The 17,910-nt window shown below is 39.7% G+C and overlaps 1 protein-coding gene across 1 annotated transcript in view; it reads left to right on the top strand.

Moving 5' to 3' along the window:
• The first annotated feature begins 999 nt into the window (after positions 1-999).
• LOC137323060 (ephrin-B2-like) overlaps positions 1,000-17,910 on the top strand; it is a 58,484-nt gene continuing 41,573 nt past the window's right edge. Inside the window, exon 1 of the mRNA XM_067986457.1 lies at positions 1,000-1,629. Within this exon, the coding sequence (XP_067842558.1) occupies positions 1,508-1,629 (122 nt within the window). The 5' untranslated portion in view covers positions 1,000-1,507. The remainder of the gene's footprint in view (positions 1,630-17,910) is intronic.

Below are 17,910 nucleotides of genomic sequence, written 5' to 3' on the forward strand. Positions count from 1 at the left end.
TATTTTAATGGTAGGTATAATCATCGAAAAAACGTTTACCGTGACAGTGGATTCGCCGCGTGAGTGCCTCGGGACTGGAGGGCGATAAGACCCAGAGGATTCATCGTGGGGGACATTTTAAATCTGAAAATTGCAGATTTAATCTCTAGTGGGCGCTGTCGATCCATGAAAAAGACTAAAGTCAGTCGAATCCTGGCTGGTGCCTCGCATATCATACCTTTACATCACTGCATTTAATACCCAGCCCAGAACGAAACATATCAGTACCTTTACCCAACCGTGTCATTCCTTAAACAGAACGCAACTGCATGAAATTGCAGCAAGTCAACGGATGGTGCATAATTGTTTACCTCTAGAGTTAGGCACATAGTTATATATATCGCTAGAGTGAATGTTACTCAAGATTATACATATAGGAAACCTTGCATCTGCAGTCGTTGCCCTCGCCCCCCTCCCCCCGCCATGCAATGTTGCAGAATTGGCCAGTTAAGAGAACATTTGTCAGGGAAACATGTTGAACTTTATTGCAAAGTGTAAACTTTATCAGTTTATTGAAGTGATGCTGAGTGCAGTGGGTTGCGGGCATTCCTCCCACCTTCCATTACCACCTAAATCAGGCGATAATGAGATTTGTGCTAAACCTCATTCCTTCCAATTATCAAGTGAAAATGAAATACTGTGAGGATTTACATAGAAGCGCTACAGCTATACTTATTTGCTCTGCTTTATTTGGTTACCTGTGCTGTTAAGCTGGCTGCTAACAAACTCCCTCAGCGCAGCCATAATCCGATGAAACAATAACAGTGGAGGGGGAAGGCGTTGATTGACGGCTCCTGCGACCAATGAGAGCGCGGCTGCGCCTGTCAGTCAGGTGGAGCGGCGGCTGCAGGTGACACGGTGGACCAATGAGCGGGGCGGGGGCGCGGGCGCGCTCTCACGGTAGGTTGTTCGGAGGTATATAGGCTTCTTGCAAAGAGCTGGCTCATCACGTCTTGGATGGTGAAAGTGACCAAGTGGAGCTCAGAGCGAGACAGAAACACACACACACACACACAACACACAGACAGGGCGCGCTTGCAGGCACATCGCTCCATTCTCATGTTAACAACCCGTCGGACAGACTTGGTCATCGCAAAGATTAATCAGACAGAGAGAGAAAAAAAATAAGGGTTGCAATTGAAATTTGGGGCTCATTCTGCGGTTGCAACGCAAGCAAGTGCCTAGATGCAGAAAGAGTTTCAGCGATTTGCAGTAACAAGGGGGGAAGGAGGAGGGCAAACGGCCGAGTGTGAGACCGAGTGCCCCGCTCTGCAAACAACTCCACGGGATCAGCAGCGACTGTAACGCGAGAGTCGATTTCAAGTTTCGGCGAAGCAGAGTCTCGGATCAGAAGTGTGCTTTTGGTAAAAGGATACCGTCCAGACATTTGAGAAGAGACGCACCCAGGACGAGGACACGCGAAAATATATATTTATACCTATATTGTCGGAGGACAAAGTGATCGGTGATGATGGCGATAAGGAACTCGCTTTGGAAATACTATTTGGGAGTTTTGTTCGTTTTATGCAGGGCGGCTATATCAAATTGTGAAATTTTGCAACCTATATATTGGAATTCCTCAAATCCCAAGTAAGTGAAACAACTGATGGGCTTGGTCAGGCTCAAAACCTGCAACTTTTGTATTTTATTTCTTATGATATAGATACACAAGGTACAAGGTGGAATTGACTGTTGAGCGCAGTCCCGATCTGGATCTCGGTGTTACTGTAAACACAAAGCTGTAATAATTGACACACTCGTGCAATAAATTGTATTTAAGGAGGTCTTCCTGAAACTGCCGGGGAGACTTGAGCAGTTCGTGAGGATTAACACACGGTTAGTTGTTTATACTGTAGCCGGTCCGCGATCATCGGCGTTCATGGGGGTTCAGTTATGAATTGTTGGCCGCATGTCTAATGTAGACGCAAGTTGTTTAAATGATACGGGGTCTAATACATTGAATGAATTTTTAATGTGGGGGTGGCGGATTTTACAACCGGTGGGAAATTAAAATACCATGTTTTAAGGTTGACGATGTCTATATGGATTCAGCCTCTCTGGGTGACTTCGGCTGGGAGAACAGGAATGGGGAGGGGGTGGGGAGGTAGGGAGATAGAAACAGGAGACACTCAGGTCGCAATATGAGACGATGTAGAGCATTTGAAAAAAAAAACTCAATAGACGTGCATCTAAACCCCAGAGCGATTTCTATTCTAAGCAGCAGCCGAATAGACGAGGAAGCAGGTGGCGTTATTGTGGGATTCGGTGCTAATGTTCAGGAGGATAAAGCGATTCTACCTGTCAGTGTGTTGGATGAGACTCTGCTACCAGCAATAAGCCTGCATTAGAGGCTTTGCCGAAGTTTTTACTGCAAGGCGATTCTCTCCAGGAAATCTAATCATTTATACAGGCTTCATTCCCTCAATTATCCCAAACCCAAGTTATAGTTGGCATAGAAAATCAAGTGCTGGAAAATCTCCCCTCTAATTCTTGCATTGATCCACGCGCTATTAAATAAATGCTATGCACTGTATTTAAAATCAAATTAAAGTGTCGGACTCCCCCCCCCCCAACTCCTTTGTTGTACTTCGAAAATTATAATTTGAAACTCAAATTGCTAAGGTCTGATTGCAACCTGGTTGCTTGTTGGTGCTCGTGATAAAATAAAAAGAAAGCAAAAATAAAAATATAAAAACTATTAATTTTAATTTACCCCCAAGCCTATGCCGCTTTCACCCCACCCTGTTTCCTCTCGAGATTAATGGCCCTTTCAGGATTTTGTTCGCAGTCTATCACTTTAAAGTAATGGAAAAGCACACACAAACAGTTAAAACTGTGTTCGCCCGTGAAGTGTTTTGTCTATGAATCAGCTTCTTATCGGAGTTGGGTTAAACCTTTCGTTTGGAACTCAATGAGCAAATGTTTGTTTAAAGTTTTAGAGTAAATCGAGTGTCCCAGCTACCAAAACAGGCCAAGATAAGAAACTTGATGAAAAATTTAAATATACTCAGCTTTGGTACTTTTTAAAAATTACCCAGACCTTTCGTACCTCACCCCTTAAAAGTTTACTTAACTGTCAGTCTCACTCGGTCAGGGCTTAAAGTTACTCGGGAATCTTCCTGGGCAATTTTACACCGGGTTATAAATTAAAGCATATTTTTAATGCATCTGAACAATTTTTAATTATCTATTTTAATTTTAACATTATTTAAATTCTAAAGCACCATGCTGCAAGGTGTAGTGGGACTTTTAAAACTCATGCAACTTTTAATGCTGCTTGTTTCGTGACGGCTAATACACGTTCTCTTACAGAATAAAAGCCAAGTGGAAAAATAATATTTCTGTGCTGCAAACGGCGGGATACCCAAATTGCCCGTAAGAATTCGAAATGTAACTTTTTTTTTGCTTCTGGGCTCTGCCTTTTTGTCAAGCTCAGACTCTAGAGGTTGTGTGTGTTTTCCTTTTTTGAAAAAAAACATACACACCACATAGAACTGCGAGTTAGTGACGAAGTAGTTGCTGCTGGATGAGGCTGCTTGTTCCTGTAAAACAGGGATCGATGGAGTTTGATCGAACCTAACCAGGTTTGGGTTAGATTTAGGGGCAGAATTAAAAAGAATGGAACATTGATTGAGAAATCATATTACAGCCTCACCATTTATCTTCAGTCAAGTGACACTTTCGTTCAATAAAAGTTGCGTCAATTTTCTTCCGCACGTTGGAAAGAAAAAGTTGTGAAACTTGCTTTTAACGCGCCATATGTTCCAAATAAAAGGTTCATAAAATTCCAATGACGGGTTTTGTTCCCTAGCCCCAGACTTTATAGAAAGTGATCTCATCTTAATTTAGGAGTCGGTCGGCAGGTGCGAACTTTTTGCTCAGTGCTTGGGTGGGAGAAAACGGTCAGTTTAAAAATTAAGGATATATTATGTGGAAGATACGAATTAACTAATTTTGTTCGAATGATCGCCAATGGAAAATCGATTTCTCAATGAAGGATAACGTTTCTTGCTCTTAACATTGCATCCTCCTCGCCGCTCTCAGACACTTCCAGCTATTTATAAAAACAGAAAATGCTGGAAATACTCAGCATTTTCTGTTTTTATTTCAGATTTCCAGCATCCACGGTATTTTGCTTTTACTTTCAGCTATTTTCTCGGCTATTTACCAGAGTCTTACTTCTCCAACTCTGCTTAGAATGGGTTGCAAAAGTATCCCCTTCAGCCACCATTGAAAGAAAAAAAGTTGCAAGGAGATTTTAGACAAACCATTCTCTAGTTTTCTCGAAGCAAGCATCGTCATCCCTCCCGTCGCTTACTTACAGCAGCAACACGGAACTGGATTAATAACTCCACTCAATGGTTAAAGAAGCACACCTCAGATAAATAATCACCACAAAGAGACAATACAACTCCTGGTGTAGAAAGTACTTGAATCAGCCGAACATTGTACCACTGTCCAATTGTTAGGCTCTGGGACTTCCTGCTCGATATAAAACATCTCTTTATAGTGCGCTCTTGGAACATTTTAGAACTTAAAATGGTAATCATAATATAAACAAGCCGTGCACACCTGACAGATCAAATAGGTGCTTGCGGTGAACCTGATAATATTGGCAACTTCTCTATTTTAAAAAAAATGACACATATCCTTTAACCCAGGATTTTTGTGACCGATTTGTATATAAATTTAATCAAATCTTGTCTGGCATTGAGTTTGTGAAATTCAAAGTTTGGTCTGCATTGATATTTTGCGGTTAAAGATTCATTTTGCGTCATAGCGCTTGAGCATGTCTGAATACTTGTCCGTTTAAACAAGCTGAAATGTTCAACATATCGCTCAACTTAGATATACAATAAAATTCATGCATCAGTGCACTATTCATATCGATCTATAAAATAAAACCCAAATGCTAAACTTCGAGCCCAGTCAATCTAAACTGGCATTGTTTTGTCTAGTTTTTAAATATTCTAATAGCTGTATTCAAGATGAAAAAAAAATCAGCATATTACTAGAAATTCTGGGGCTAGTTATTAAATAATTAAGGAAAAAAGATGGAAGACTTCTAACAAAAAAACGAAGAGAAATTTCAGTCAGATGGTGGAGGTTTAGTTTTAAAGTGCAGCTCTTTAGCTCACAACAGGGGAGAGATGCAGATCTCTCCAAATAGTACAATCCTACAGAGGTCACTCTTCAGATGCTTAAAGCAGCCAACCTCTCTGACAAGAGTTCTCACTCAGTAGCTGTCTGTAGCCATTTTTCTCTGTGGAGTATTGATATTTTCTCCGTTTCTGAAAATATTTCCCATAAGTTAGGAAAAAAACACTAATATTTATTCTGTAATCGTTACCAGATTGTGTAAAGCATTCTGGGACAATTTTACAATCCGAGTCCAGTAATACCATCAGAATAATTGGAATATTTTACCTTATGGTACATTACCAATAGTCTTGTATTCAGGTGAGAGAGCTTGAGTGGCCTATTGCATTGATCAAAGCACCATCATTACTAACCAACTACCTCAACATATGCAGGAGACATAAACTTTGCTTTGAAGTTATTGTATTTTCACTGCTGTGCATCTGTTTACAAGGGCCTGCTTCAAGGTGGCCCTTAAACTGCCTGACAAGGGCGGGCTTGTCGGATCTGCGCAGTGTGCTCTGCGATGTGTCAGAAAGTGTCTTCATGCATTGCAGGGAACTGATCATTTTCTACAGCTCATTGGTTTGATGCAATAAAATGTTACCAGAGAATGTCCATGTGGTATGTTGAGATTAATGAGCACCCTGTTCATAGACACGTTGGTTCAGATGGAGCATTTACTCAAGTACAGGTTCATTGCCTGTTTGCTCACAAGTGAGGAGAGAAGGGAGCATTTTTGCTAGCTTGCTGTAATATCACACAAATGCTTCTACTGTATTTACAGGAAGCATAGATCAATCATTGTTGAATTCACCAACGCATGTAACTTAGGTTATGTGTTCCTTTATCCCTATACTAGACTACCTGGCTAGATTGTTATCTCTGTAACTCTCTTGGAACTCCAAAGGATGGAAGTAGAATTCACATTTCTAATCTGTGATACGATCAATTGATTTACTCCACAAAACAGTGGGACAATGTGCATAAAATTAATTTTAACAAATCTTTTCCCTTCCAAAAAAAGCCTCTGTCATGAAATGGTTTTAATTTTACTTATAAGGGTTTACAGCAAATCATTTATTACTTTGTCCCTGAGTTACATTACTTCACTTCAGTTCTATCTCATCATAAACTTAATTGCCTTATCACAGTAGCAAGGGTGCAGTTTTATGCTTATTCATGAGCGCTGGTGGTGTTATTCAGTCAACGACCATTAGAAATGAAAGAATTATACAGTATTGGCAGTTTGGTGAGCACTGCTTACACAGAAGTCTTGTGCACATTTACTGCCCTCCAATTGCTGCTGTTTGCTCATTTTTACAACAACTCTGTTCCAATAAAACCTCAGGATCTGGGCAGAAACTTCATAAATAGTTGGGACTGTTTGACAATTAACATTTTCCAGATGCTCAAGTGTATGAAAAGTTAATTTTCAAATAACGTATATAGAATGTATATATATATCTACATATATATTTGGTGAGGAGTTGTCGCCCATACGTAACCACAGAAAAATCTGAATTTTTCATTTGCCTTTTATTCACTACTTAAAGGAAATGATGTAAGTCTCAAAATATAGCTAGTTATTCCATTTACTTGTGTTCATAATGTACTGAAACAGACCATATTACTGTATTGATTATAGAACCATGCAAATTACAGCACATGGAGGCCATTGTGTCGGTGCTAGCTGTTCAACTGGAACTACCTGTTCTAATCTAATTTCCCTGTCTTTTCCTCATATCCTTTTAAATTCTTTCTTTTCATATACTTATCCAATTCCCTTATAAATAATGTTAGGATCTCTATTTCAAAAGCTACTCATGCTAAGGCATTCCATGTTCTAATGGCATCTGTTTAAAATACTCCCTACTTACCTTTTAATTTCTCCAGTGATAATATCGAGTCTGTGCCTCCTTGTTACCATTCACCAGTTAGTGGAAAGAATCTTTCATTATTAACCCCTTTCCAAAACCCTTCATAATTCTGAAAGCCTCTATTAGGTTCACCTTTGAATCTTTGTGCCAGTGAAAAAAGCATCAATTTTTCATACCTATCACCTCTCATTGCTGGTATCATTCCAGCGAATCTTCGCTGCGCCCTTTCTATGGCTCTAATATCCTTCCTGTGATGGGCAACTCTTATTATCAGGAATTATTCTTTTGTATTTTCCTCGTTGATACAATTCAAGTTTTTCCTGACAAAATATATTTTGGCTATATATAGAAGTTCTACGGGCCACCATGAAGTAGATTAACAAAGAAAACACAGTCACAAAATCAATCTGTTCTGACCAAACAAGAGGACTGTTTTGTTATACATGGCAAACTATAATTATCCATGATTTCAGAAAATAAAAATAAAATGTTAAATCATTGGCATCTTTAGGAATGATAGCATGCTTTTAAGGTGAGAGTTTTGAGAGGGGACTGTACACATATCATTACTGGTACTGCTTCGGAATCTGCTTTGATTGCTTCAGTTAGTAGTAAAATGTGTTTTTTTTCTGATTCCTGTCATGAGTAGTGTGCTTGGAGGATGCTGTGAAATTTGTTGAAAGGCTATCGTTTGTTCTGTTGAATCTCAGTGCCACAATCTTGTTCTCTGTCTGAAAGAAATTCAAAGAAATGAGAGTAAAATATAATTCTACCAATTGCTTGTGCAGAGAACATTTTACCTCAGTCTGTTTGTTTAGTTCAAATCATCAAAGGTATAGGCAACACCCTTGATACTTCTCCATTAAAGTAAATTGTGGGCAGGATCCCGGTTTTCACCATAATAAACCTAACCACAAAGAAATGAGGCTAGTCATTATTTTAGACAAAATATCTCTGTTATTAGTCTTCATGGAGGTTGGGGACTGTGAGCAGGCAGTGGCAGCTCATGGCACACAGAGCATGAGGAATGCAAACATCAACACTGGTGCTGAGCAGAAAGACTGTGCTTTATGTTCACATACCCAGAATGGCCAGGCAATGGATTTAACTTCATTAAAAGGCATGTCACTTTTCAGAGAGAGGACAGCACTCAAATGACAACTTATTCCATTTGCATTTTGAAGACACATCATCAGCTGTGTTATTGAGGCCTTCAAAAATTCACGCATAATTTAAACAAGAGTGTGCTGTGCGCTGATGTGGCTATTTGATGGCAGAACGAAATACTGAGATTTGATTGTAGGTCAATGAAGATATTCTCAGTTCACGGCCAACTACCTCAAATAGCCCAAATGATTAATTCCTGGCGATTGTATGTTTACTGTGAATACAGAAAGACAGTTTTCTTACCATGCAGCAGAATGTTTATTAATATTATTGCATTGTCAGGCTCCATTGATGGCTTGGTTCATTAGGTAAATGCAGCGTGCAATGTAATATATGGAGTCAAGTGATGTCACCTGGGAAGGTAGTGGGGGTGCTACAGTTAGTTTTTGTGCCCCTGAACTGGAGAGGAGAAAAATTAGCCAGGGTCCCACTGCAGATGTCTATCCATTGGCCTTTGCTGGAAAGTGCATTTGTGAGGTGAGCAAAGATCAGACTGTCCAGGCTTCCACTTGAAGAAAGGTTACTTCAGTATGTCACCAACTTTAATGTCCATATCCTATCCAATAGCAACTTACTACCGGTAGCCTCGTTTCTGTGGGTGGAGATGTGTATGCTCACTTTTGTAAATATTATAAAGTTCTGCAGATATATAATTATATAAAACACTTTTAAAAAAATCAAGTGGTTTATGATCTTGTGAACCAAACATGGTTTGAAAATGTATTGCACACTTGTTTTGTGTTATTTGAGAAAGATCCTTCTTTGCAGTCCTAATTAAATAAAAATTCCAGTTCCCAAATGCTAATGACTACTGCACCCAACCTTCTCTTAATCGAACTGAGACATGTTGCTTCATTAAGAAGTTGCTTAAAGTGCGAGGACATCACTGGACGAGGAACATATTGATATAATCAGATTTCAAGAACCGAAAAATTCAACTCATGTATGTGATAACTGCAAACATAAATTATATGAGCCTGGAAATTACATTGTGCAAAATTATCATACGAGCACTTAATGGCTTAACATGCTTGTAACAAATTCATCTGTCTGTGACTTTAAGGGAGGCATTAACCTGTATAAAATAAGCAGGTTAATACCTCTGTTAAAATAGGAATTTAATAGGAATATGTTGCGCATTCATACAGCAATATTTCATGAGAATTTGCAGGCTCATGTTACTAAGTTTGGGGGAACCTCTGTTAGTTAGCCCCGGGGATTAATCTTGCTTGTCAGAGCAATTTTAAATTAAATACGACTGATGAGCCCTTTCAAGCAAATCATTGAGTGATACAAACTAGTCTCATTGTATTAAACATTCCTTTATTTGTAGGTAAACAGGTGCGTATTGACTGCATTTTGATTAGGCCCCAGAACTTAGCACTGCATTTATATCTGGGTTCGTCTTACTTGTGTTAGTCCTTGGGAAAGGAAGAAAGAACTTGCATGTATATGGTACAATAAGTACAAAAATCTGGCATTTTTAGTGCCTTGTATGTGCACTTTTACAAAATTCTATTAAACAAATTGAATACTCTGTGGATAAATTGAACCGATGGAAGTAAGACCTTTTTTTAAAATTGGGAAAGCTTTAGTTATGTTCCAGCAGGAACCACCATTAACCAGGATATGCAGCTTATGCATAATGATGGTGCAATTTGGCCCCCGCCTCTGGTGTCACAACAGCATGTGATAGGATGGGCATATGATTAGACTTAAAACAGTACATAATTGTCTTGATGCCTTTAGTGCTCTTAAACTGAATGACAGGTCTCCAATTCCTTGGCACTTTTTGCCTGCTTTTTGAAAGTGCTGCCAAGCTTATTAAAACCAGGCTGCTATGTTATTGTCATGAGAATTTGAAGTTGCTACACTTCTGTGAAGAAACCAATAATTTGATAAAAATAAATTGTTACAAAGTACTGTACATGGGAATCAGCAGGAAATGTTAGGAAAAGTTGTAAATACCAATTAAAGGAGTATGACAAAACAAACCTGTACTTGCTAACAGCAGTCTCATTGTTGTGGTATATGTCCCATGTCCTTGTCTATAAAATCGCATGGGAATGTAGGAGTTCCAGCTGCCTTAAAGCAAAAAAAATTGAGAAGCCTGTTTCCAGACTTTACACCCCCGCCCTCATGTTTAACCCCTGAGGAATTTTAATTTTGGCAAATATGCAAACCTATTTCTCAATTCTACCTCCAGATCAATCGTGGGAAAGGTAGTGCACCGAATTGCTCATTGTACCTTAAGGTGGATCTGTGCACATTAAGGTGAGAAAATATGTCCATTTGTGATGTTTGACTGTTGAGCTTTCATTGGAAAGGAGAACCTGTTTGTCAGCTTTTGACTCTAGGGATTTCCACATAATTTATGTACCAAATTGTTGATTAAAATCATGCATTATTAAAGGAATGCAGACGTTACATTGTTTGGGGTGCAGATCATCTTATAATTTGTCTTTGTTACTTTTCTCCTTTGTAAACTAAGAAAAATGCAACTTATGTGGCTCCATTGCAGAAGTTAGGCCAGGCAAAGACTGTCTTTTGATGTTAGATAATTTTGTGCATGAGTAATAACTGTTGGAGACACTCTTGGGTAATGACAATAAAGTCAAGGCTTTTCCTCATGAACTGGCCTACCATGATGTATTATATGTTTCACAAGCCTTTTGTTGGGGTTTTTTACCTCAAAATTCAACATACTCAAAGCTGGACAAAGCTGGATGTGCAAAACCTACAGAGTGGAAGAGTTGACAAACAGGTTTCCCCTAACCACAGAGTTAAACAGTAATAATCTCCCTATGGACATGTTTTCTCCCCTGAATATGCTTACAGACCTAAGCTACAATAAGGCAATTTAATGCATTACATTTTGCTGTAATTAAACCCGAGGTAGGGTTGAGAAATGTTTATATATTTGCCAATAGTAAAACTGCATCCAGTTTCTTTATATTAATATGCATATTTTTAGATATGGATTTGACTTGACTGCCACATTAAATGTTTGATACATACATGTGTTTTCTTCAGAGAGACTTTCAAGTGTGGAGTAGAAAATTAAGAGAAAGCCATAACACAATCTTCTATTTAAAAGGAAACCAGCTCTCAAGTTATTGACAATAAAAGGATTACACTGCAGATCGCAGCAGTAATGTGAATCAAGGGACAGAATAGAAAGAGCCGGATCTAGCACGATTGAAGTAAAGAGACACAAAGAAATCAGCTGTAGTAATCCGATCGTTTCGAAAGGAAACCACCAGTCTATTCCTTTCTGATAGTACAGCAAATGCACCCATTTTATATACAAAATATAAGCGGGAACCAGGGGTTGCCAAGGCAACATATAGATTTTGTTCATGTCCAAACTGACACATCTATCATTGTAATTTGAAAAGGAAAGGAGGGAAGCAGTATTCAGAGCTGTTGAGCATTTTACTATATAAGAGCAGGTTAGGATTAGGATATATAAAAGGCCCGTATTTTTTGGCTTGGGTTGGAGGATGGTAAAGAAAAGCTGCTCAGTTCTTGTTCATTCATTGTGTGTAATATGAAAAAGGTAGATTTAATTTGCTGCTTTATTGAAGTCCTGTATGCCTAAAGCTCCAGATTGTACCATGGGTTAGTTAGGAGTTTTTTTTAAACTCCTGGCCCAGCAGCAGCTATTCGGTCGGATTAAGCTCACTTTGAGATTGTTTCTTTCATCTATTTGTGCCACAGACAGGAACATGCTGAGAAGGAACAGAACGCAGGAGGATTGGTGGGGTTGAGGTTATCTGAAAGGAAAACAGAGCGCTTTTGATGCAGCCATCTTTCAGGCACAGGCTTTGGTCTCACACTCCATGAGAGAGGCAAAGATAAACACGTCACATTGTTCCTGTACTGCTCTGTTAACTATGTCCCTCCGAGTGCTGCTTCTTACCCAGCAGAACTGGTCTGATCTTCAGTAACCAAGCCAGCCATTTCCCACCATGATCCCGGTAAGTATATCCAGCTGGCCTTCACTCAGTCTCAGGAAATAGGGAGAAAGACTAAATGAAGTATCACATGCCAAATGCACAATCTTTCATAAGAGGCATTTAAATTCAGTACAGAGGAGATTGTGGAGATGGGAGAATGCTAGAAATCCCTGCATGAGCAAGACGGTTCCTTTATTTTTTTACTTTTCAATTTCCTGTTGTATTTGTAAAAGGGTTAAATTTTGTTCCTGTGCACTATTCTGAAAAGGCTTTGGCACAAAAATGCAAGTGCAACAGAGCTTAGGGTCCCTCCAGGTGTAAGCAAGTGACAACTGTTTTATTGGCTGCTAATTAGTATATCAGCAGGACAGTTCCATTCTGTGCCATTTGGAAGGAGAGTTTCAGATTTGGACTTCTAAATGATAATAGAAGTCATTTGCTTAAAGAAGCTTCATTTTTCCAATCAGGTTTCAAATAGCTTCTATCAGAGAGAGCCTGAATTAAGTTCTGAAGAGTTTTCAAGGTTTCTGTGTCACTTTGCACATGCAATAAAAGGTCAAGAAAAATTGGACAAATGTTTTTTTGCCAATAATCTTCACCAGTTTGCTGTAGTCCCTCCCCTTCACTCCTCTCCTGAAGATATTGACTCCTTCTGGAATACAGTGCTGTTTGCCCTCCAGTAACTCACTCAAGTGGCTATTATTCATCTGTGAGCCTTGACAATGAGTAAGGCCAAGAAAATTAGACAAACCTGATCTGTCCTGATCCAATGTCCACACAGGCTGGGAGCGGGGGGGAGGAGGTCAATAGTAGTGATTAGAAGCTGGCCGATTTTTTTTCCCCTTCCGAACCCACGAACACCGAAACCAATTGTAACACCCGTAATTACATTTCAACTGAGATCAGCAAATTCAGCACAGACTGAGGATCAAAGCTGGGACCTTCTCATTCTGTATGGCCCAGCTACTTACTGAACAAACTCACTAAGTCATCGTGAGAGAGCTTCAAATGTTCTTAATTGAAGGCAAAACAATCTCGAGAAGAAATGTAACCTTAACACCATTTTGTTAATTATAAATATGGATAGACCAGGCTGTTTAGAATACCGTTGTTCTGAGTTACTCTATTGAGATAGTAGTGTAACTGTAGTTCAAAACAAAAATTAATACAAAGCAATATGATTAAAAATTTTTGCCAGATTGCAAACTGAGAGGCTTGATCAATGTACTAAAAATGTAAAGGTTTGTGAAACGTGGGGAGGAAATGCTTACAGATAAATTGTCTGTGTTTAGCACTTCTAACAATACCTACCATTCCAGAAATGGATTAATGAACCATAGCAAAAATGTAGGTGGAGAAGCATTTTGTGCTTGTGAGGTGCGATATTGGGGAAATTTCTTCCACTGCTGCGCAGAAAAATCAAAAAGGGAGTATTTTACTCTAGGTCAAACTTGATATCTTTGAGCTGAATGGAGGGGGCAGATTTCATCAAAGATTTGATGATGAATTATCATCAAAGGCACAGGCAGACGCATAGTTATAGATTTAGTCTGTCAGCCAGGCTGCGACCTTACTGCAAAATAATTATTCTGGGGGGAGAGAGAAAATGAAACAGAAGAAAACTTTTTTAAAAATGTCGATAAGCTAGTTAGCAAATTGCTGCCTGCTGATTCAATGTTGAACGCAACTTTCCTGCAGTGGCAGATATAGAGATTTCTGAAGGGGGGAGTGCGCGTGATAAAAATTAAGTTTCTTTTCTGGGAATGCTTGGGGCATGATTTCCTTCTCCCTCTCCCCAGAAAATTGCGATTTTTCTTTGACACTTTATTTGGTGCATTTTCTAGCATTTTAGAACTCAAAGCAAATGCATTTTCTCACGATTCATAAGCTGTTACTTTCCAAGTCTACAGCAACTCCAATAAGTTAATTTGCAGCTTTATATAGAAATTGAAACCCCTCACATCATTTAACATTAGTTAATTTTTAATATGTTTCTCATACAAAATACACTGTAATTGTCTAGTGTCACATTAATTCCATCCAGTGGCTTCTGAATTATTTCTTTTGCATCACTTACTCTCTTGATTGCATTTGTTCTGATGAGTCTCTGGTATAGCCAGGCATCAAAGCTTGGCTTAAAACTTTGACATCTAAACACTGAATGTAACTTACTCAGTTTGTGAGACTGCAACCTTACTGCAAAATAATTGACTAATTTTATATACTCAGGTACACGTCCAAAAATATTTATTTATACAAGTTAGTGATGCAAATGCATTTTCATTTAAAGGGGAAGGAAGGTCCAGGGATAATAGAAACATTCTGTTTCTTACCAGCATGGAGACCTTTAAGCCAGGTCTCCCTCTCTGCTAGGTCACTAGGAGGATATTTAATTTCAGCAAACTACAGTAAAGGCTGTAGATGCAAAGTGTGTTTTCCTGGGGGGGCAGATATCACTGGGAGAGCAAGACCTGACATTAGTGTTTCTATGCTGATAAGAAACTTGATATTTTTATTGAAACAGTAAAATAAATTCATCAGACTGTTATTTCCTTCTATAAAATGGAGTACTTTGAGCATAAGAACATAAGAAATAGGAGCAGGAGTAGGCCATACGGCCCCTCAAGCCTGCTCCGCCATTCAGTGAGGTCATGGCTGATCTTCGACCTCAACTCCACTTTCCCACTCGATCCCCATATCGCTTGATTCCCCTAGAGACCAAAAATCTATCTATCTCAGCCTTGTACATTTTCAATGATTCAGCATCCACAGGCCTCTGGGGTAGAGAATTCCAAAAATTCACAGCCCTCTGAGTGAAGAAATTCCTCCTCATCTCAGTCTTAAATGTCCGACCCCTTATCCTGGGAGACTATGCTCCCTAGTTATAGACTCTCCAGCCAGGGGAAACAACCTCTCAGCATCTACCCTGTCAAGCCCTCTCAGAATCATATATGTTTCAATGAGATCACCTCTCATTCTTCTAAACTCCAGAGAATATAGGCCCATTCTACTCAATCTCTCCTCGTAGGACAATGCTCTCATCCCAAGAATCAATCTAGTGAACCTTCAATTGCACCGCCTCTAAGGCAAGTATATCCTTCCATTGACAAGGAGATCAAAACTGTACACAGTACTCCAGGTGCGGTCTCACCAAAGCCCTGTACAATTGTAGTAAGACTTCCTTACTCTTGTACTCCAACCCTTTGCAATAAAGGCCGACACGCCATTTGTCTTCATAATTGCTTGCTGTACCTGTATGCTAACTTTTGGTATTTCTTGTATGAGGACACCCAAAGTAACCCCACCCCTACCTCCCACCCCGGACATTGCTTCCCCCTTTAACTCAAAGAGCTACAGCTTTGTGCTTGAAACACCAGTACTGATTTTTCCCTTTAGTGGATCACATCTTGATGGTGCTGACTAGTTTTGGGTGTTGATAATCTTATTGAAATACTAATAAACTGTGGCACACACATATAGAACTCTTATAGAGCAGAGTGGCCGATTCATCCCCGAGATCTCTTTGGCTGGTCATTGGTTCTATTCTGTTTTCAGAAGTGAATTCCACAGAATTCCAGTCATTACTTTCACAAAAAGTGTTAGAACCAATCCTGAACAGCCATTGGAATATCTGCCCCTGAGAAACCAAACAGTGCTTCCCCTGTCCTCTGATAAAAGAAAATGGCCCGAGCTGCACTGTTTCAAAACGGGGAATCAAATTAAGGTATCAATTTGAGGTGGTGCTCTTATGTGAGGACCTCAAGGTAAAGGAAATCATAACGACATATGAGGCGACATTTGTTTCTGTGCATTTTACTGTGATATGAGTTGTGCATTTTTTCTTTTTTAAAAAAAAGCCTCACCTTACAAACTATATTGATTACAAGAAAAGGCTGATCGTGGTAGAGGGTCACTGCAAATGATACTCAACAGGTAACTGTGAAATAAGGTCCGAGTACTGCAATCTGTTTGCAAAAAAAGAAAGACTTGCAATTAAAAAGTGCCTTTGACGACTTCAGGATGTCCCAAAGCGCTTTACAACCAATTAAGTACTTTTGAAGTGTAGTCACCGTAGTAATGCAGGAAACGTGGCAGCCAATTTGCGAACACCAAGGTCCCACGAATAGCAATGTGATAATGACCAGATAATCTGTTTTTTAGTGATGTTGGTTGAGGGATAAATATTGGCCAGGACACCGGGGAGAGTTCCCCTGCTCTTCTTTGAGTAGTGCCATGGGATCTTTTATGCCCATCCGAGAGGGCAGATGGGGCCTCGGTTTAACGTCTCATCCAAAAGAAAGCACCTCCGACAGTGCAGCACTCCACTGAAGTGTCAGCCGGAATATATGCTTAAGTCAGACTTGAACCCACAACCTTCTGATGTAGAGGTGACAGTGCTACCACTGAGCCACGGCTATCTGGAAGTTAGATATACACAGAGGGTACAAACATCTGGAATTCCATCCAGGCAACATTCCAACTGGTTACAAAATTCTTGATCGTATGAAAATGGTATGGTATTTGAAAGTATGGTCTCCACATGTATGACATCACGGGGATGAGTCCTCCTGCGTTCCCAGTAAGGAGCTACACATGGTTGGGAAGCCGGGGCTGCAATGCTGTAACCTTACCTCCGACCTGTGATCTCTTTGAGGACACCTTCCGTGCTGGAATTGCAGAATTACCCCTCATAACAGATGGTCATAGTTTATTGTAGACCAGATAAAGTCAACAGCAAAGCACGACCTCTTAATATTAATGATTGCATTTATGTACTGCTTTATTACACTGATGCATGACAATCTCCTCATATAATAAACCATCTTTGAAACACAGCTGAATTTTGCCTACCTAACAGTCACTGGGGGTAATTTTGACTTTGGGTGATTGTGTAAAATGGGCGATATCGACTCAGCCTCCCTTTATACCTCTCTCACGATTTTCCCAATACAGTTGGATAAGATCTGAGGAAATTCCTGGCCTTGGTGTCTTAAAGTTGCATTACTGAATATACGAAATGTGTACGGAGGTTTAGATTGCACTTTTCCTGAAAAATGAATTGCAATGCTTAAAATATTAAAATTCAAAGAGGCTGCTATCTAGAATCAGTTACCAGTGGCAAAGATTGATGATTTTTGGGATAAAAATTCTAATGTGACCGCTCCTGGCCCACAACAGGTGTACACATCTTAAACTTGCACATCTCCAGCCCATGATGCTCCACTAAAATGAATGGCTATAGGCCTTGAATGTGCAATTTAACGATATGCACTGCCTGGCATGGCTCAGGAGCAGCTGCATTGGGATTTCCTATCCCTTTATCTCTTACCTCACTTGAGTATTCATGAAGAGAAATGGGAGGCTGAACACAAGCAGTATCTAACGGGTAAATCGGTATTTTCTCGGCTGGCCGTCAGCTCTTTTCTACTACGTTTGTGCACTCCATAGCGGGATGAACAAACTTTTCTCACGTTTATACTGATTAAGTGGCTCATGAGAATTGATAAATAATCATTGTTGGGTGCGCATTATGAGTAGCTGATTACTGCTATATTTTATCTTCACCATTTCAGACACAGAGTTTCACGTGCCGGGGAGGGCTCATATTGGGAACCCAACGAATGGAAAGTCATGGGCACTGCGCTTAATTACCCAATCCGTGCTCCTGGCGAGTGAGCCTCTGAGAGGGGAATGTTAAAGCTGTAAACTTGTCCCTTGACTTCTTC

The sequence above is a fragment of the Heptranchias perlo genome, chromosome 6 (assembly GCF_035084215.1).
Source record: "Heptranchias perlo isolate sHepPer1 chromosome 6, sHepPer1.hap1, whole genome shotgun sequence".
In the NCBI taxonomy this organism is placed as follows: domain Eukaryota; kingdom Metazoa; phylum Chordata; class Chondrichthyes; order Hexanchiformes; family Hexanchidae; genus Heptranchias; species Heptranchias perlo.